General features: G+C 43.7%; 1 protein-coding gene across 1 annotated transcript in view; it reads left to right on the top strand.

The window, feature by feature from the left end:
* Nucleotides 1-9,692: 9,692 nt before the first annotated feature.
* The window catches only part of PCSK2 (proprotein convertase subtilisin/kexin type 2), a 108,869-nt gene continuing 101,786 nt past the window's right edge, over nucleotides 9,693-16,775 (top strand). Inside the window, exon 1 of the mRNA XM_075749722.1 lies at nucleotides 9,693-10,239. Within this exon, the coding sequence (XP_075605837.1) occupies nucleotides 10,060-10,239 (180 nt within the window). The 5' untranslated portion in view covers nucleotides 9,693-10,059. The remainder of the gene's footprint in view (nucleotides 10,240-16,775) is intronic.

The following is a 16,775-nucleotide window of genomic DNA, read 5'->3' as shown; positions in this document are numbered from 1 at the left end:
GATTTGTAGGTATGGCACATATCCCACCGCGAGCAGTGGGCAGAGGTGACCAGGAGGAGCCCTCTTGCCTCGCTTCTTTTCTCCTGTCTTATACTAGTTAGTGGCTGAATGCTGATACCACTGCTTCTTAGCAGGAGGGAGTGCATCTGAATCTGAGCAGTTTTAGTCTTTGATGCCTGATGCTGAATCTTTTTTTTTCTTCCCCCAACAGCTGCTTGAATAAGGTGACCATCTGTTCCTTATTAAAAAGAATAAAATAATCCTTTATTCAGTGCTTAATGTTCTGCAGCCTGTATCAATTGAATATAGGGTGTACTTTGTCCCACATTTCAGCAATAACCACACAGAGGAGTCTATGCAAAGATAAGATGGTGTGATTTGAGAAGATCCACGATTGTTGCATTATAAATAGAACACTGGAGACTTTTTTTTCCCTTTTCCAGTGTTCATTTTTTTGGTTTTCATATGTCTTTTCATTATTGTATTTCCTGGTAAGGCATACAGTTATTCAGTTTCTACAATGCATTGCTGTGACCCTTTAAAAGCTAAAATTATTTGGACTTTTCTATATTATGTACTTCCGTAAGAAGATTGAATCGATATGTTTCCCACTAAGATTATTTTTGTCTTGTGATGCCCTTCATGACGTTGGTGATCCTGTCGCTGAATTTCCTCATGCAAGGTATCACTGTAGTTCAAAGGGATGGTTCCTGAGAGTAACCTGAACAGGGTAGAGCTAAAACAACCTGCCAAAACAAACCTTTAGGCAAAATAGCAATGCACATTTGGGGAGCCAGATGCTTTTTCTTCTTCATGTTTTTAAAATAATAGCCTATGGCTCTGCGAAGCTTCTTCTCCCATTGAGAGGTAAGGGTTGCAAAGAGCTAACAAATCATTGAGAAGTCTCTTGAAGGGCACTGCCCCTGAAGCCAGCATGGTAGTTCTGATGGAAAATAGGTTCTTAAAAATCACTCCTTAAAATCTGATTGTGTAGCAAAGTAAAAACAAAACCAAAATCAGTTCCAAACCAAAACCCCGAATAAACTAAACTTCAGTTTTGCCATACCAAGATGTTTATGGAAGACATGACCTCTCATCTGCTCCTCATGGTTTCTTTGTTTTCTATAAGTAAAATTAAGATGTAGCCAAACACCAGGTTTTGGCAGTGGTTTAGAAGTGAGCTCTTGAGCAGAGCCTGCATACTTTTATGATGTTCATAATAGTTGTCTCACAGCAGAAGTAATAACAGGTAATGCATTTCTTTATGAAGAGAATGATGGTATGAGAGCAGTTTAGAGGACAAGGGATGTGTTTTTCCTAATGATTTATTTGCTTGTATTTTTTTCCTTTTTTCGTACACTGTCAGAATTGACTTTTTCAATTGTGAGCATGCAGTGACTTTTTCGTGAATTGTTCAGGAAGCCATGATACTGCTTAGTGTGACAATATGCGTATGCACACTTTGTAATGATTTGGAAAGGGATGGCACTACATAAAAGAAGATGTAGGAAGAGATGTGTTTGTTTTCATGCCAAAAATCCAGACAAAATTATTTCTGCCAGGGGAAAATATCAAAGAACAGATAGGCTTTGTCATCCATCTCCCACTGAATTTCAGTAGGCTTTGTATGGCCTGCCTTTTAGAAAATCCTCCATTTTTCTTTACAAAAGGCTGTTTATTATTGTTGTCTACAGCACAGCACTTCTGAACCTCAGACTGGAATGAGGTTTCATTGTGTGAACAGTCTGAGTAATCATTATACCAGGTGCACATGAGATGTAAGGAAAAATTCAAGTTTTCATTTCTCCCTACACCTTCCCCATTGCTAACCCGTCTCCTCTGCACCAGCTGTGGTCTCTAGCAAACAGCTCTTTGTGGCACCATCGGTGACAGGGGGTTGGGCTGGTGGGTGGTGGCAGCTGTGCTCAGTGCCACTGTGTTGGGATGTGGCACACTCTGACCCTCCCGATGCCCAAGCTGATATCTGCAGAAGACTGTCTGACGCGTCCTCTGAGTTTTGTGCCCCAGTTTTTATCCTGTGCCAGCATCCCAGCTCCAGCACCTCTGTACCAGGAGCGTGAGGAGGTCACTGGTTGCAAGGGGAAAGGTTTTTAGGCAGGGCCTGGGAATGAGACAGCCAAATGTGACAAAGTCTAAAGGCAGCTATGCAGAGATCCTGAAGGAAATTAACCTTAACAGGGGTAAATAGCCATTAACTTAAAACTGTTATTCTGGCATGATGCTTTAAGTTATTTTGGGGGTTTTCCTTTCTATTTTTTTTATAGTGATGACAAAGACTTTTTTAAATTCCTGATGACATGATGGAAAAACCGTTGGTCTGCAGCCTTTTCCAGGAGGGAGGTGAACTGCAGGCCTGTGAAACTGGTACAAGCAGGAGCACAGACAAAATTCACCTCAGTCATGTACCAAGCTGCTTAACTCTGGCAGCACTTGGCAGCTGAATTATAAGAAAAGTGATCGAAGCAGCCCAGCAGAGATTGTGGAGATTTTTTTTTTCCTGTCTTTGCCTCTGCTTTTCAATGGGCTGCAAGGCTTTAATTTGAAATGGAAAATACAGAAATTTTATAAGTTCCATCAAAAGGATATTTATACAAAGAAGTCTTGAAATGTTTATTTTCCGGTCAACAAGGAGAACAAAGTTAGTAGTGGAAGAGTTTAATTTACCTTTTAGAAACTTGGAATCTCAAAGATAAGCTTGAAAGAAACCTACATTTATCTGAATATATGGTGCCACATCTCTAATTTATGGAAGTCTGCCCATAGAGGGCTTTCAGCTCAAAAGCAACTTCTTGGTTTATTTTCAGTCTTGCCTTTATAAATTATTTTTCTGTGATCATACCTTTTTTTTTTTTTTTTTTTAGCACTCAAGTTTTTAAAAAAAAAAGTCTAATTAGTAATTAGTTTTTATTCTTGATTGGAAACAAAGCCTGAAATTTTAATACATAGAAATTAAAAAAAAATAAATCTGAAAACATTTTTTTGTTTCGTACTGATGATTGCTAACTACCAAGATAAAAACTATTAAACATGCTATGGGGAGCATAATATGTTTGAATGAACAAAATCTAAAATGAAATGGGAAACAGTAAACCCAAAATTTTTCAGCATTGCTTAATTAGAAATCAAACACGTTTTTTTTACCCAACAAAATTGTCATAGAGACCGTCAACACTGCATATGGGTTTTCATTGCATTAAACTGCATTTTTGGTGGGCAGCTGTTTTGTCCCATGTTTCAGCCAAGCATTCACAATTAGTGCTCCACCAAAGCTGAAGAGCTCATTATTAGTTGTGCCAGATGTGCGTGTTGTCAGCCATTTCTCTTTGAGCTCTTGTCATCTCTTTGATAAAGTTGAAGAAACCGAAATTACTGCGGTCTCTCCCTCACCTTCCCTGAGCCTTTCTGTAATTCATTTGGGACACAGTTGGAGCTTCCTGAGGCAAACAGGTTTGTTAGTAATTTATGAAAGATTTATCACCCCTGTGGGTGGATTTCTTGGAGACCATCGTGTTGGATCTTTTGATGTTCCCTTTTGAGTTCCACTTTGAGTCTTTCCTCTACATCATCTCTGTCCCTAACTCTGCCTATCCAGCCACTTTCCTTTGGCCCAGTCATTCCCATGGTTCACAGACATCTTTTTACCTTGATGTTCTTCTGCCCTTTACCTGCTGTTATGTTTTGGTTTGGTTTGTTTGGGTTTTTTTTTTTTTTTACACTAGTATTACCAGGTCTCGCTTAGGAGCTTTCTTTCACCCATTGTTATCTTCTAAAATGTCACTGAGACCATCTGCTCCGAACTGACTCTGCTGAGCAATTCTGGTTCTCTAATATAATTTGCACAGACCTTGTTTCCAGACAGAGTTGGTCTTCAGCAAAGAACTCAGTAGCATAAAACCCAAACAAGCCTGGTAAGTGTGACAAGCATATCCTTTTAATATAAATGAACCTCATCTTTTCATTACTTTTAGTACCTCTCTGCCATGGCTGCCTAAGCTGAACATTTGTCTACATGGATATTAAGCAGTGGCTAAGAGTCAGATTCAGGAAACGACTTCAGCCCATGGGTAATCATATTCCCATTTAGCAGACAGACACGTACATGCTGTAGTCCCAGTGAAATGCATGAGACTTTCAGCATGGGCCTAACCTTAAGTATATTCAAATGCTCAGTTAAATGCTCTCTTCTTTCAAGGGCTTTATTTTTCTGTTTTGTGAATGTGTATTTTATATGAAAGCTATTTCTCTGTTCATTCTGGATTGTAAACTCATAAGGTAAGAATGGGAGATTGCTTTCACTGGTTATCTCAACAGTTTTCACCTTCTGCCTGTCAGACACCATGTTGCTTACCAGCCTCCCTGTTGTTCCTTATGTCTGGAGGTAATAAATGAAAGAAAACCAAAACTGCTTGGGGAGGAAATTACACCTTTCCTTCTCCTGTCCTCTTTGCTCAGCCAAGCTGGCCTGCAGTCAATGGATGCTGAAAACCAATTCTTATACTCTTCTTCTTTACTATTTGCATTATTATGTATGTCACTAAATTTGTACATAGAGTTCTTACTCAGTCTGACACTTGGCAGTATAACACTTGTATAGATAAACGTGTGCTGAGAGGATTCTGCCTGCAGCTTTAAGTAACTGGAAACTGTGAATTAGGCTTGCAGTCTTCAAGTGTCCTTTAAGCTTGAAAGGTCCGTGCAGTCCCACACAGTGGTGGTGTGACATATTTCATCTTAGTTATTAATTTCTGTGCCTTGTAACTGCCAGCCTTCGTGGATTCACATATCTTAGGTACAAAGTGGTGCCTGCTGTAGCCCTCTCTCTTCGCTAACAGCATTTAACGTAACATACAGCAGATCAGGAGCCATGTGCCTGTAAATAATGCTGCCACTGTTAACACATTTGTAACAGTAATAAAATATTTCACTAGTATAAAGCAATGAAAATGTTCAGGTGGGTATTTTTAAATAGGGCAAATGATTTTGAAATCATCTAAGATAACTGTATCCCAAGCCCTTTAATCTAGGCCTCTGCACATGAACACTGGTTTTGCTTGGCTTTATCAGTTTGCTACAATAACTCATACATCCATCATTGTGCTCAAATGGCCCAGATGTGTCTTACAAAACCTCTAAGACAGTCATGGCTGATTTGGCAATCAGCCCAAAGTGGAGCAATAGTAGCTCTGCTCTCTCTGAACTCATTTACTGTGGTTTCTGCTTTGCTTTCCTTATACCTGTGCTGCTCAGTATCAAAACAAACCAGTTTAAAGCTTGCTCTTATACACTGTCATAAGATGATCCGCAGCAAGGCTCATAAATAGACGTACCTTTAGAGTGCTTGTTCTGGAATCTTTCTGAAGTGACTTTTATCCTGTAGCTGACACGGGCCAGCTCATAGCTGTGAATTGGTCCACTCAACTGCCGTGGCAGTTCCTGATAGCATTTCACTCTCTTCATACTGTAAATTCAGTTACACAGGTTCTCTGGTGTTCTTGATACGCAGAGAATATAAGACTCTAGTTCTTGCTTTTCTTCAAATAGGTCTGTTCATTCCCTGTCCTAATAACTTGTAAAAAAGATTGTCAAACAATAATGTTTCACTTTCTTTCAACTGTGGGCTTTTTAACAACGCATCTAGTTCTTTCCTTTTGTAGTATCTTCTCATGTCCCATTTCTGTTGCACCAAATGTAGGTATTATCTTTGAGCCTGCTTCAGAGTCTACTTAAAGCATGGTCGTATGCTCGCTTCACAGCTTCAGAAAGATAAGTTTAAGGGAGACTCAGACTTGTGCAAAAGGATGCTCATGTGTTTCATGCTCTCATAACATGTAAAATTTGGTTATTGCAATATTCTGTTTGCAGCTCTTCAGAATGCTACTGCTCATACATCTGCTCGGGTGAACAATTAAAGATGAAAGCAATGTAAATCTTGTACTTAGGACTCGGTTGACTTCCACAGGGATGAAATAAGTTCTTAACGACTTTCTCTGACATGCTGGTCTCCTTTGGCATGGTACCGTCCTGTGCAGTCCCCAGGGAAAGAAACACCTCCTGTAAATGTTAGTACTTTGTTGACCTCATACTGAATACTAACTACTTGTTGTAAAATAATCGTAGTTATTTAATGATTGTTTAAAGATGTAGTCAGCAATCCATTTGGGAGTTGGAATTGTTAAACTAATTTTATATCATTTTTTTCAAACGCCGTTGTAGTTCTGACTGGTAAAGCTAGTAGTGTTGTTTATTTGCCTTCTGTTAGATGGGCCAAAATTTATGAGGAACCTTGGACCAACTGATGAGGTTGGAAAAAAAGAAAAAGCAGGTTTTTTCATCCATCATGTCTACAACATTGCTTGTGTCTGATGACGCATGACACATTGGTGAATAAATTGGATACAAAATCAAAATGGCCTCTATGAAACAGACTAAAAACTGATTAAATGCTAGGTTCTTAAGTCTAATTACAAAGTGGGAATCATTACTGAAGTTGATTGGTTTCTGGAGAGGTTTCAGAGGACGGGGGCCAAGAAACGATCTCTGTAAGATCTTGCTAAATCCAGTACATCAATGTAAATTCATTACTGATAAAGTTTGCAGGTTAAAGAAGGAAGTTGTAAACTATGAGAGAGGAGTGCTGAGTGACCTGGATTGTTTGGAAAGCTGCATGCAAGTAAATGATGTGTATTTCAATAAAGTAGGGTAATGTATCTAAGGACAAAGATCATTGGCCGTGCAGGACATAATAACCTAGAGCATGTCCTAGAGAGCGGCAGTCCTAAAGAGGGCTGGGGGGAGATGAGAGGTGTACGAGTCAGCATGGGTACTCTGCCGTGCAGCGGGAGGCTCGGTGGTAAGGAGACTGAATGAAATCCTTGGCTGGTGAAACCCTGGGTGCTCAGTAAGAATAGAAATGTGATGTAACATCCACTTAGCACTGGCTTGACCTCTGCTGAAAAAATATCTGATGCAGCTATAGTTCACAATTCAAGGAGTAAAAAGATTTAATGGGAATGGTTGAAGGGATGGAAAATATGCCTTACATAAAGACACTCAGGGACTGCTATTTAGATGTCTTTATCATCACAACCTTAAAGCTACCATCTGGGGAGGAAGAAATTCAGTAGAAGTTCAGTAGTTCCATGGACAAATTCATAATAAAAAAACGCACCCAGAAGTCAATGCAGGACTAATCAGTATTTTAAAGACAGGCAGAGTTACAATTTTTTTCAAATGGCTGTAAACAATCATTGGAACAATCTACAATAGCTGTAATAGATCAGCCTTGATTTTTAATTCAAGATTGGTACATTAAAAAAAGAAAGACCATGGACCAGAAGCAAGAATTAATACTGATAAGCCCAACAGCTTACATAAAGCACTAGGTTAGCAATCCCAGTAGTCATGTCTGGTCTTAAACTTCAATAGTCATCAACTCATAATGACTATTTTTCTTTAAATGGCCTCTTGGAACTGAGTTTTCTTGGTGGTGTTCAGATCTGATTTTTTAACCCAGTCTTTCCTAACTTCATCTCTCTTTTTAATTTTTTTTTTTTTGTTTTTAAACATCATCACATAGACAAAACCATCAGAGCTCGACATTGTGAGGTTTATAAGCTAAAACAGAGCCAATTGGTGCCATCTCCTCAGCACTGCAATGTCCCTGCCGTATAGTTCTTCAGTGGCACCAACTTGCAGAGCAGTACTGTCAGCCGGCTGTCAGGGATGTTGGAAGATAGGCAGTGACTGACTTAGTCACGTTCCTCACTCAGACCCGTCATATGGTCCTGGTTTCTGACTGTGTGCAGGATCTTGTCTTGCTGATTAGAGGAGGCCAGGAGGGCTGCTCCATTCATTGCCTTTGGTATTGATGTTCCTTTTTCTACAGACTGGTAACGAAACAGAAAGAGGCATGACAACCAAGGCAAGACCTCTGGGGGAAGAAAGGCTTATATATATATTTTCATAGACAGGAATTTAAAGTAGAGAAAATCCCTTTCCCCTGTTTATTTTTTATTTTCCTTTAGTTTCTGATCCTGAGGAACAGCTATGGAACAGTAGGCCTCCGTCAGCTGTCAAGCAGTCGCCAGCAGGTATTACTGACCTGAGAGTCTCACGGGCCCCAAGGCACCTGGAAACACATCATGCAGCAGGATTTGCTTTAATACTGGGAAGGATGTTGTAAGGAGAAGCGTTGCTCAATATTGATGAAAAACAAACAACTTGGCTTAAAGAAATAACATATAAAGTTGTTTTTAATAACTGTCTATGCTTAGAACAGGCATCTAAAAGCTGAATACTATTGACATAGTCTCTTAATGAGGCTGCAAAGATGTTTTCCTTCTCTACTGTGCCATTTCTAATGTTTTACCTTTCCCTTGTGTTTGATTTTTTTTCAACATCAGTCATTCATTTACAGCATTTCTGTTGATTTAAATGGGCTTTGGATCAGGCTCCAAGTTGCCATTTCCCTTCTGTTTAAATAGGGATTTTCTTTTATCCAGAGGAAAGAAATCGATAATTTGTCATGACAAACCAATGCTCATTTGGATTCACAATCACGCAGTGAGCTCTTCTGTCATTTTCTAAAGTATTTTAGGATAATGGAAGAAGAGTTTCACTTGTGATCTTTGCTGTTTTCCTTTGTTTTCCCAGATAGATTTAAGCTCTGTACTCCATTTCTAGACCAGATTACAGTAAATCTATCATTCTGTTTGTTTTAAAGGCAGTGCTAACTTTCCATGCTTTCTGTGCTCCAAGTCTTTCCCAGGGGACCATTCAGGGATCCATCAAAAGATTAACCTTTGGCATGACAAATTAACAAACATATTTGTAGGAACCAGCTAAACTATACCTTGACGTACGCTTGCATATTCTGTACCCTTCGTTTCCACTTGAAATCTTGCAGATGGCAGATTATTTTTTACAGAACCAACTTCCCATCCCCTTAGGTGCTGCTGCCTCTCTGACATCCTCCTAGCTCCCTGTCCTTGGCTGTCTCATCACAGGGAATGCCAGGGTGCTTTCCTGCCAGTGATTTCCCCGCAAACTCATGCCCTGGGTGGCCCTGCACAGACGAGCTGCTTGGCAGCATGGACTAGTGCTCAGAGCAGAGAGGGGGGCTCTGGGCCTGAGCCTTTCTTCTGGCTTTGTCCTAGGACTGCCTGACCACCTCCCTGAGCCTCGGCCTCCGCAAAAAGAGGGTTGGCAACACGTTGCTGATTGCCCCGTGAGCGGCTGGCTTGGGGTGCAAGCTGGAGAGGGGTGCGTGGGGGCACTCCCAGCCCCTGTGTTCACTGGGCTCTAAAGAGAAGCCAGGTGCTGGCCCCAGCCATGTGGGTTTTGCCAAAGTGTTTAGACCTCCTTGACCCTACATCCACTTGCCTGCGGGCTCCTGCTCTGGGGGGGTCGGGCTCCACTTGCCCCCCCCCACACGGGAAGAAGAGCTGGAGGGATGTGGGGGGGGGGGGCGCTGTGGGTGCTGAACTGGGGCTGGTGTGTGGTGTACGGGGGTAATTGGGGGGGGCGGGGGCCTCGGGGAGGGGAGATTGTGAAGGGTGTGTGAGGTGTGTCGGTGGGTACCGTAGAGGGGTGTGCGAGGGGTGTAGGGGAGGCGCTGGGGGTGTTGCGACGGCCGTGGGGTGTGCGGGGGCGTGAGAGATGCGCGCCGGAGGGGCAGGGGCGATCCTCCTCGCCCATGATTGGCAGCGCGGCAATCTCCCCTCCCGGCTGGTGCTTTCCCTCCGGCCGCCGCTGAATTAGAGACGAGGAGGGGCTGGGAATGCGGAGCTGGCAGCGCGCACACACACGCTCTCTCACACACGCACCCCGGCACCCCGGAGCAGTCCCTCGCAGCCCGCCCGGTCCCCGCTGCCCAGCTCCCCTCCTGCTTCTGCCGCTTTAATTTTTTTTTATTTTTTTTTTTAATTTCAATATTTTATTTGTTTCCCCTCCCCTCTTTTGGGCGCATCCCCGCCTCGCCCGCCCGGCGCCCTCCCCGCGGCGCGGCGGGCTGCCTCCGCGGGCGCGCAGCGCGGGGCCATGCCGGCGGGGCCGCCGCTGCTGCGGGGCGCTCTCCTCCTCCTCCTCCTCCTGCTCTTCCTCGGCGCCCCGGCCCGGGGAGTCGTCTACACCAACCATTTCTTGGTGGAGCTGCACGGTGGGGGCCAGGCGGAGGCCGAGCGGGTGGCGGCGGAGCACGGCTTCGGCGGGGTGCGGAAGGTAAGCCCCCCCTAAGCGCAGGCTCGGGGCGTTGGGGAGCTGCGGTGCCCTTCACGTTGGGCTGAGGGCATGCGGAGTCCTCCCGTGAGCATCCCGGCGGCGCGGGGGTGGCCCCCGCCACGGTCCTGCCCGCGACTTACCTGGGGAGAAGGGACGGAGCGGGGCGCGTCCTGGCTTTCCCCGCGTTAATCCCCCCCCCTTTCTGAGGGGATTTTAGGAGTAGCGGTGCCAAAAGCCATTGCGAGTGCTCCTCGGCAGCGGCCCAGGAGGGTGATTTTCTTGGACTGTAAAGCAGAGGAGTTTCCCACATGGTAGCTCGGTGTCTTTTGACTTACTATGTAAACATCCTCCAATTGAGCTCCCATCCTGCGGGGCTCGGGAGTTGGGGCTGGGTGCAGGACCGGCTGGGGCCGCCCAGGGCTTCCTGCGCACGGCTGCAGTTGAAACTGCTCGGACCACTTAAAAAAAAAAATAAAATAAAGCTGCATCTCCATGGAGAAGCTTGCACACAATTTAAATGGAAGATTTCATAGGGGTTTTGACACTCAAGTTTGTGAGGCTTGTGGCTTCTTAATATTCCTGTTAATCTCAGAAACAGGATGCCCCCAGGCTGAAGAAGCCGCTTAATATTAAGCGTGATAAACAATCAGTGCTTATCACTAATGAATGTAAGTTGGGAAACTTAGTGCCACTGGAGGTTATTTTTTCTCCTGAGGTCCCAGGAAATCCGAGGTAGCCACAGGGGCAGGGAGTCTCTCTTCCCAGCTCCTGGGGAGCCCAGGTCCACTAGAAATCTCTTCCGTTCAAATAACAGTTAGACCTCCAAATATTTTAAGGTTCAGTCAAGATCTGAGGTGAAGACAGGGAAAGGCAAATAGAGTACCCTGGTCAATACAGTTCCTGGCAGACTTAATGCCCAGGCAGTACTCGGCTTGGAGGAACGTGGAGGGAAAACGAGCTGTGAGCATTGCTGCTGCTTGTTTGGTTTTTTGGTTTTTTTTTCTCTTTCCACGGCAGTTATGCAATGAGAGCCTGATCCTACTTCCAAGGAAATGAATGAGAATGACACCCTGAACTTGAATGAGTGAAATGGCTTAAGACCTTGATCTAAAAAAAAAAAAAAAAAAAGAAAAAAGCATATGAAGTGAGACTCCCTCCCCCTGGCTGCCTTGTCTCAACTCCAGTGGGAGCTGGTTAGAGAAATGAGGACAAGATCATTGTTGCTTTGACCACAGCCAACTCATGCTGCTGATAAGATGCTTTTGTTTTGGGCTGACAGTCTTGTCCTGATAGTGATAGAGTTGGGCTGCTGATGCCCTTGGGAAAGGATTCATTGTAGCAAGTAGGTCTTATTACATGAAACTTAGATATGGCTCTTTGGTCAACAGTCTTCCCTTTTCATTCCCCTCCTGTTCGCACTCCCTCCTTCCTATCCTGGGGATATCTGGCTGATAAGGCCTTACAAGGAGTGAGGGGTACTTTTGTGCATAGCTCAGTTTCTTACTACTTTTGCTAGATGCTTTCAAATGATCCTGTGACCCACGTGGGGAAGAAACAGGGAGAGAGAGGATTTTGTAGGATGAAGAAATGCAGCTCCTGGCCTGTTACAATCCTCTCCCCTCTACCATGCCTCTCCCCAGGGTGCCTCAGGCACATTAGGAGACATACAGATTCTTCATGGAAATCAATTTTGTAGCTCATCTCGGCAGAGAGCTGGAGGGAAGTCCCTCGGGTGTGCGAGAGGAGAGTACCTGCTTTCCAGCACGGGCTGCGGGGAGGCTGTTTCCTGTGGACGCGGGTGTCTCTAGGAACGAAGCCTAGCAAAGCCGTGGCACGATGTGCGTGTGCTCGCAGGGTGGGGGGGGGCAGATGGTGACGGTGGCTCCTGTACTGAGCACATGCCGTCCCAAGAGATTTCTAGGTTACATCATCCCAGTCCCTGAAAAGCTAGAAAGCCTCCCACCCCTCCTCCACAAATGCAAGAGGAAATAGCACACTACTATCTGCAAGGCAGTAATTTTAGGGAACAGGAAAAGTTCATAGGGTTTGGCATTTAGCTGTATCTGTCGGAGGATAATCCACGAGAGGCTGATAGCAATCTCTGTTCTGCAGGGGAAATCTGTGACACGGCTTGGGTGGCGATAGTCCGCTGTTAATAAAAGCCTGTGCCATCTACTTCAGTGTCTCTTCAGTATTGCTGAACCGAAGAGTCTCCTAATCTGTTTTGCTTTCATCAGGCTTGTCTAGCGTCTCTGCTTACAGTCTGCAGACTCAGCTTTCATGGCGATAACGATGGTGCAGAAAGTTGAACACGGCCATGTGTGTGTATGGAAACAGAGCTGTTAGTGGTAAACTCTCGGGGGAAGGTACCATGTGTAGATATGCTGTCTAATGAAATATTCTAAAAATACAAGAAAAAACCCAAATTATACCACAAGGAGAAGTGATCTTTGCATACTTCCACCACACGTACTGTTTGAATAATATTTACTTAAACCAAATCTAGTTACCTTTACCCATATTGGAGAAGAGCTGTTGTCTGAAAATAATCGCCTTTATTTCAGCAGAGAGACGTTCCCACTAGGGAATCTGCACAAGGGCAGATGCAGGTTTTTTTGTGTGTGTGGATTTAAGACGTATATGAGAGGGATTCCTTTTATGCATGCTATGTATCACAGACCTCTTTTAACATGACTTTATGGGAGCTGATTTTTAAATTACATATTTTTAGTGCACATGTTCTTTTCCTAATAACAAACAATCTCTGAGCAAGTGCATATTGCATTTACTTAACAGCAGATTTCTGCAGAAATGCAAGAGAAGGCATTGCCTTGAAGATTAATGTTGTGAACTGTGCGATGCACTTTCTAATTGATTCTTTGGCCATGCTTCCTACCATCATTCTGAAACCGCTACAAGACTTCAGGTGGGCTAAAATGTGTACTTTAAATTCAGTGCTTGATGAATTAAGAAGGGCTTAGTACTTATGCAAACAGGTGCCTATGTTTAGATCTAGGATCCTAACATGAGACAGAGTCTCAAAAACACTGGTCAGGTTTTCTTTAACCTTCCCTGAATTAATCCCGAATACAGACCTCTTTGTAACTCTGATTGTGCTCTTTGATTTTTATTTTTTTTTAATGTTTGCAATTTTCAATCCACTTGTACCTGCCAAAATTGATTCTATGTATTCCTGGTGAAACAGATACTGTGATAAAGCATATTCTTTTCTTAAAATGGTTAGCCTTTCCATCTTTGAGCATTCAGGAGTCATGAGGATGCCCCCCTAATAGCTACATGTTAAATTGTGAGAACTGCAAAAGAAACAACTTTTTTTCTCCTCATTTTATTTGCCTCCTGGCATGGTTGCCACCAGAATACATTTCTTAATGCAGGCTGAAGAAAATTGCTTTCTGACCTTGCCTTGCAATTCTTAATTCATTTCTAACAAGAGGAGTTGGAAGAAGCATTTGGAAAGGTCTCCTAATTGGGGGTCAGAGTTTAGACATCTCTTTCCATTTCATCAACAACACAGATGGAGACAATCTACAAAATGCCACCATAGTTAAATATGCTACTTCTGGTGAAAGATTTTAAACAATTAGCATTCAGTGGCCTCAGATTTTAAAATAAGAACCAAACACAGATTTCAAAACGTGGAGGATGTTATATTCCCCAAAGCTGGTCTGTTCTTCCCTTGATGTATCACCTGATCACCTCTCCCTCTAGATCTTGCAAAACCCAATGTACCTCTCACAGCTGTGACTTTTCCACTTCCCATTTTTGCTTACGATGCTGCTGGTTGAGGACCAAGCTTTCTGGAGTTTGCCAGGAATTTCTGGATGAAATGTTGGGAGCCTGAGGGTTTTTTACCTTACATAAATATGGACTTACAAAACTTAACAGATAAGCCAGATTTCTTGCTGTGGCAGCCCACTTCTGAATCTAGGCTGGGAGCCTGTGAGTTGGGAGTTGTGGTGTGGAAGGCAGACCAGGAGGTAGAATAATGGGTTTGCAGCTTTGAGAGCTCTTTGCCAGGATTTCCTTCAGGGATCCTGCAAATTTCATCCTAGGGCCCACACTCTAAAGCCCTGAAAGTCCCTTCCTGTGTAGATCAGCCCCTAAATCTGGAGAAGAGGTGTTTGCCTAGCTTGATATTTGAGGTGCCAGGATATGCTTCTGCCTGCCCAGAATGCGCTGTGATGGACGGATGGGATTCTGCGCATGTAAAAAATGCCGGTTGTGGATGTGGGCCTGTATGTGTGCTTATAGATATGTGTGTTTATATACATACATATGTTTCTTGTTCCTTTTCCCCTAATACCTATGCACGGAGCAAAGAAGAAAGAGGGGTGACGTCTTAGCCAGGCTCCTGGCTGACCATGTGTGCATATATATTAACCAGCCAAGTTATGCATGTATATGGTGGTCCACGCTTTACAGATAAACACGCCTGTGTTGCCTTCACACATTCTGCTAACCCAAGCGCTCATGAAAGTTTTACTTCTGGCTAGTTGAAGGCAGCATAGAGGGTGCAGACTGCAGATGTGCTCCGGTGTGGAAATAGATGCTGAAGCAATGGAGCATCCCTTGTGAAGAGGAGGCAGAGAGCCGGGGTCTCCCCACATGGGCCCACTGGAGTGCAAGGACTTGAGATCAAGCCTCAGACTGCAGTGTTTCCATGTGCTAATATGTGTTTAACAATTAATTAGCTTGGTGTTATGCTGGCCTAGGGGAAAGGATGTTTGTTTGCAAAAAGTAATCCTTTATTATGGAAACAGAAACCTCTTAGAAATGGAAAGTACAATGTAATTTTTTGAGGAAACCAAGAACTTTAATTTCCTAGATTTCATTGTTGCAATTTTGTGTTGCTAAGATAAGAAAAAGTAAAATCCATGCAAATGATAATTGTGTAACTACCAAGATTTCAATAGGTCATCTCACCATAACAGAGAATTTTTTAGTTTCCAGGAGATAGTCTGAGCTCATATGTTTAAATTAGAGGGAAAAAGCAATTAACTAGCAGGAAGAGTTTGATCCTGCTGTGGTAAGGCACGCTGCTGGGTGGTGATGGAGAGCTCCCTTTTCCAGAAAAACCTTGAAAGAAAGTAATCGAGGAGACGCAGAGAGAGCAGCCATCTGCATTTGGAGGGATCCTCGTTAGCTCCTCGTGGGTAGAGACCAGGCGTATCACTGGGTGCAGACTGGGAAGTCCTGTTTGTTCCTATTTACACTCGAGAGAAATGTTAGTGGAATTAAATCAGAGTTTTCCTGTGGTAGCAGAGTTTGCCTCATATGTGGAAATACTGTATTTCTTTCAAAATTATGCTTTTGTGATTTGGGCTTCTTTTATTTTATTTTGCATTCTTCCTTGGTTGCAGAAACAGCCCCAGGAGCAAACACTATAATTGGCTAACTCAGAACATAAAAATATCCCCCATTACTTAAATGTACTCATGCATCTGAAAGCTGTAAACTATCCACAAGAAGACGGATGTAAACCACAGGCTGAAGTACATCCCTAACCCAGTTTCTGTAGAGCTTCTTCTCTACCGGAGACTCAAACCGACTGCTTGTTGGCAGTGAGTGTTCTGTTGGAGGTATAAAATAATTACCTTGTCAGATTTTTCATAGCATTTATTATTTGAGTGTAAAACAAGAAGGTCAGACTCCCATGCTATAGAACCCTGCTGTAATTGCTCTATTACTGTTTTGAATAAATGGTGTAGTTCTGTTTCTTGGCAGAACACACACATTAAACCTTACCTGTACAGATAAGTTTTTTGTTTACTGAGCTACAGCTCAGTAAACACAGAGACACAAAATTCTGGCTATTTATAAAGCTGCCTGCATTTATAATTTTGTTTATTCCATGTTGCTTGAACTCACTGGTGAAATTGAACACATGGTAGAGACCCAGGAAACACGTTACGAGTAATTCCTCTTTCAGTTGTGTTTTTGATGATGCTGCCCAATTGGGGATGTGCAGTTACTTGTTTTCATTTAAATTATATTTAGTTTTGCCAGTGTCGAGAAAAATAGAAAGAGAAGATGCAAGAAGTGAACAGCATTTCCAGAACGCTGTTATCCCAGCACGCTGGAACTGAACGTGGTGTGTACTAGCCTATGTCCTGCAGTCTAGCCCCAAGTGCCTGCCTGATGAAAGCTCCTTGCGGTGTGATATGAAGGCATCAGGGACAGCTTTCTGCTCCAGGAAGTAGCTCCAGGTCTGAGGGGCTTAAGCAGCTGAGGAGCATCCGTGCTGGCAGTGTGGATGCTGGGGGGGTGCCACCTGCTCCTTTCTCCACCTTGCCAAAGCTGGTGGAGCAGGAACAGCGCAGCCAGGCTCCTCTCTGCCAGTGGCTGCCTGCACGCCACCAGACTGGCCTCGCAGGCCAGTGGTTTCAGGGCAGTGTGGCACCGTGGAAACCAGATGCTGCCAGTGGCCCCCTAACTTCTTTTCTAGAGCCCCTGCTCCAGAGAGTACTTGTGGGGTGGGGAACCACTGGCAGAGCCTCCACAAGCTCTTCGTTGAC

This window comes from Balearica regulorum, chromosome 3, assembly GCF_011004875.1.
Source record: "Balearica regulorum gibbericeps isolate bBalReg1 chromosome 3, bBalReg1.pri, whole genome shotgun sequence".
Lineage (NCBI taxonomy): Eukaryota > Metazoa > Chordata > Aves > Gruiformes > Gruidae > Balearica > Balearica regulorum.
This window is presented reverse-complemented; position numbering and strand designations above follow the sequence as displayed.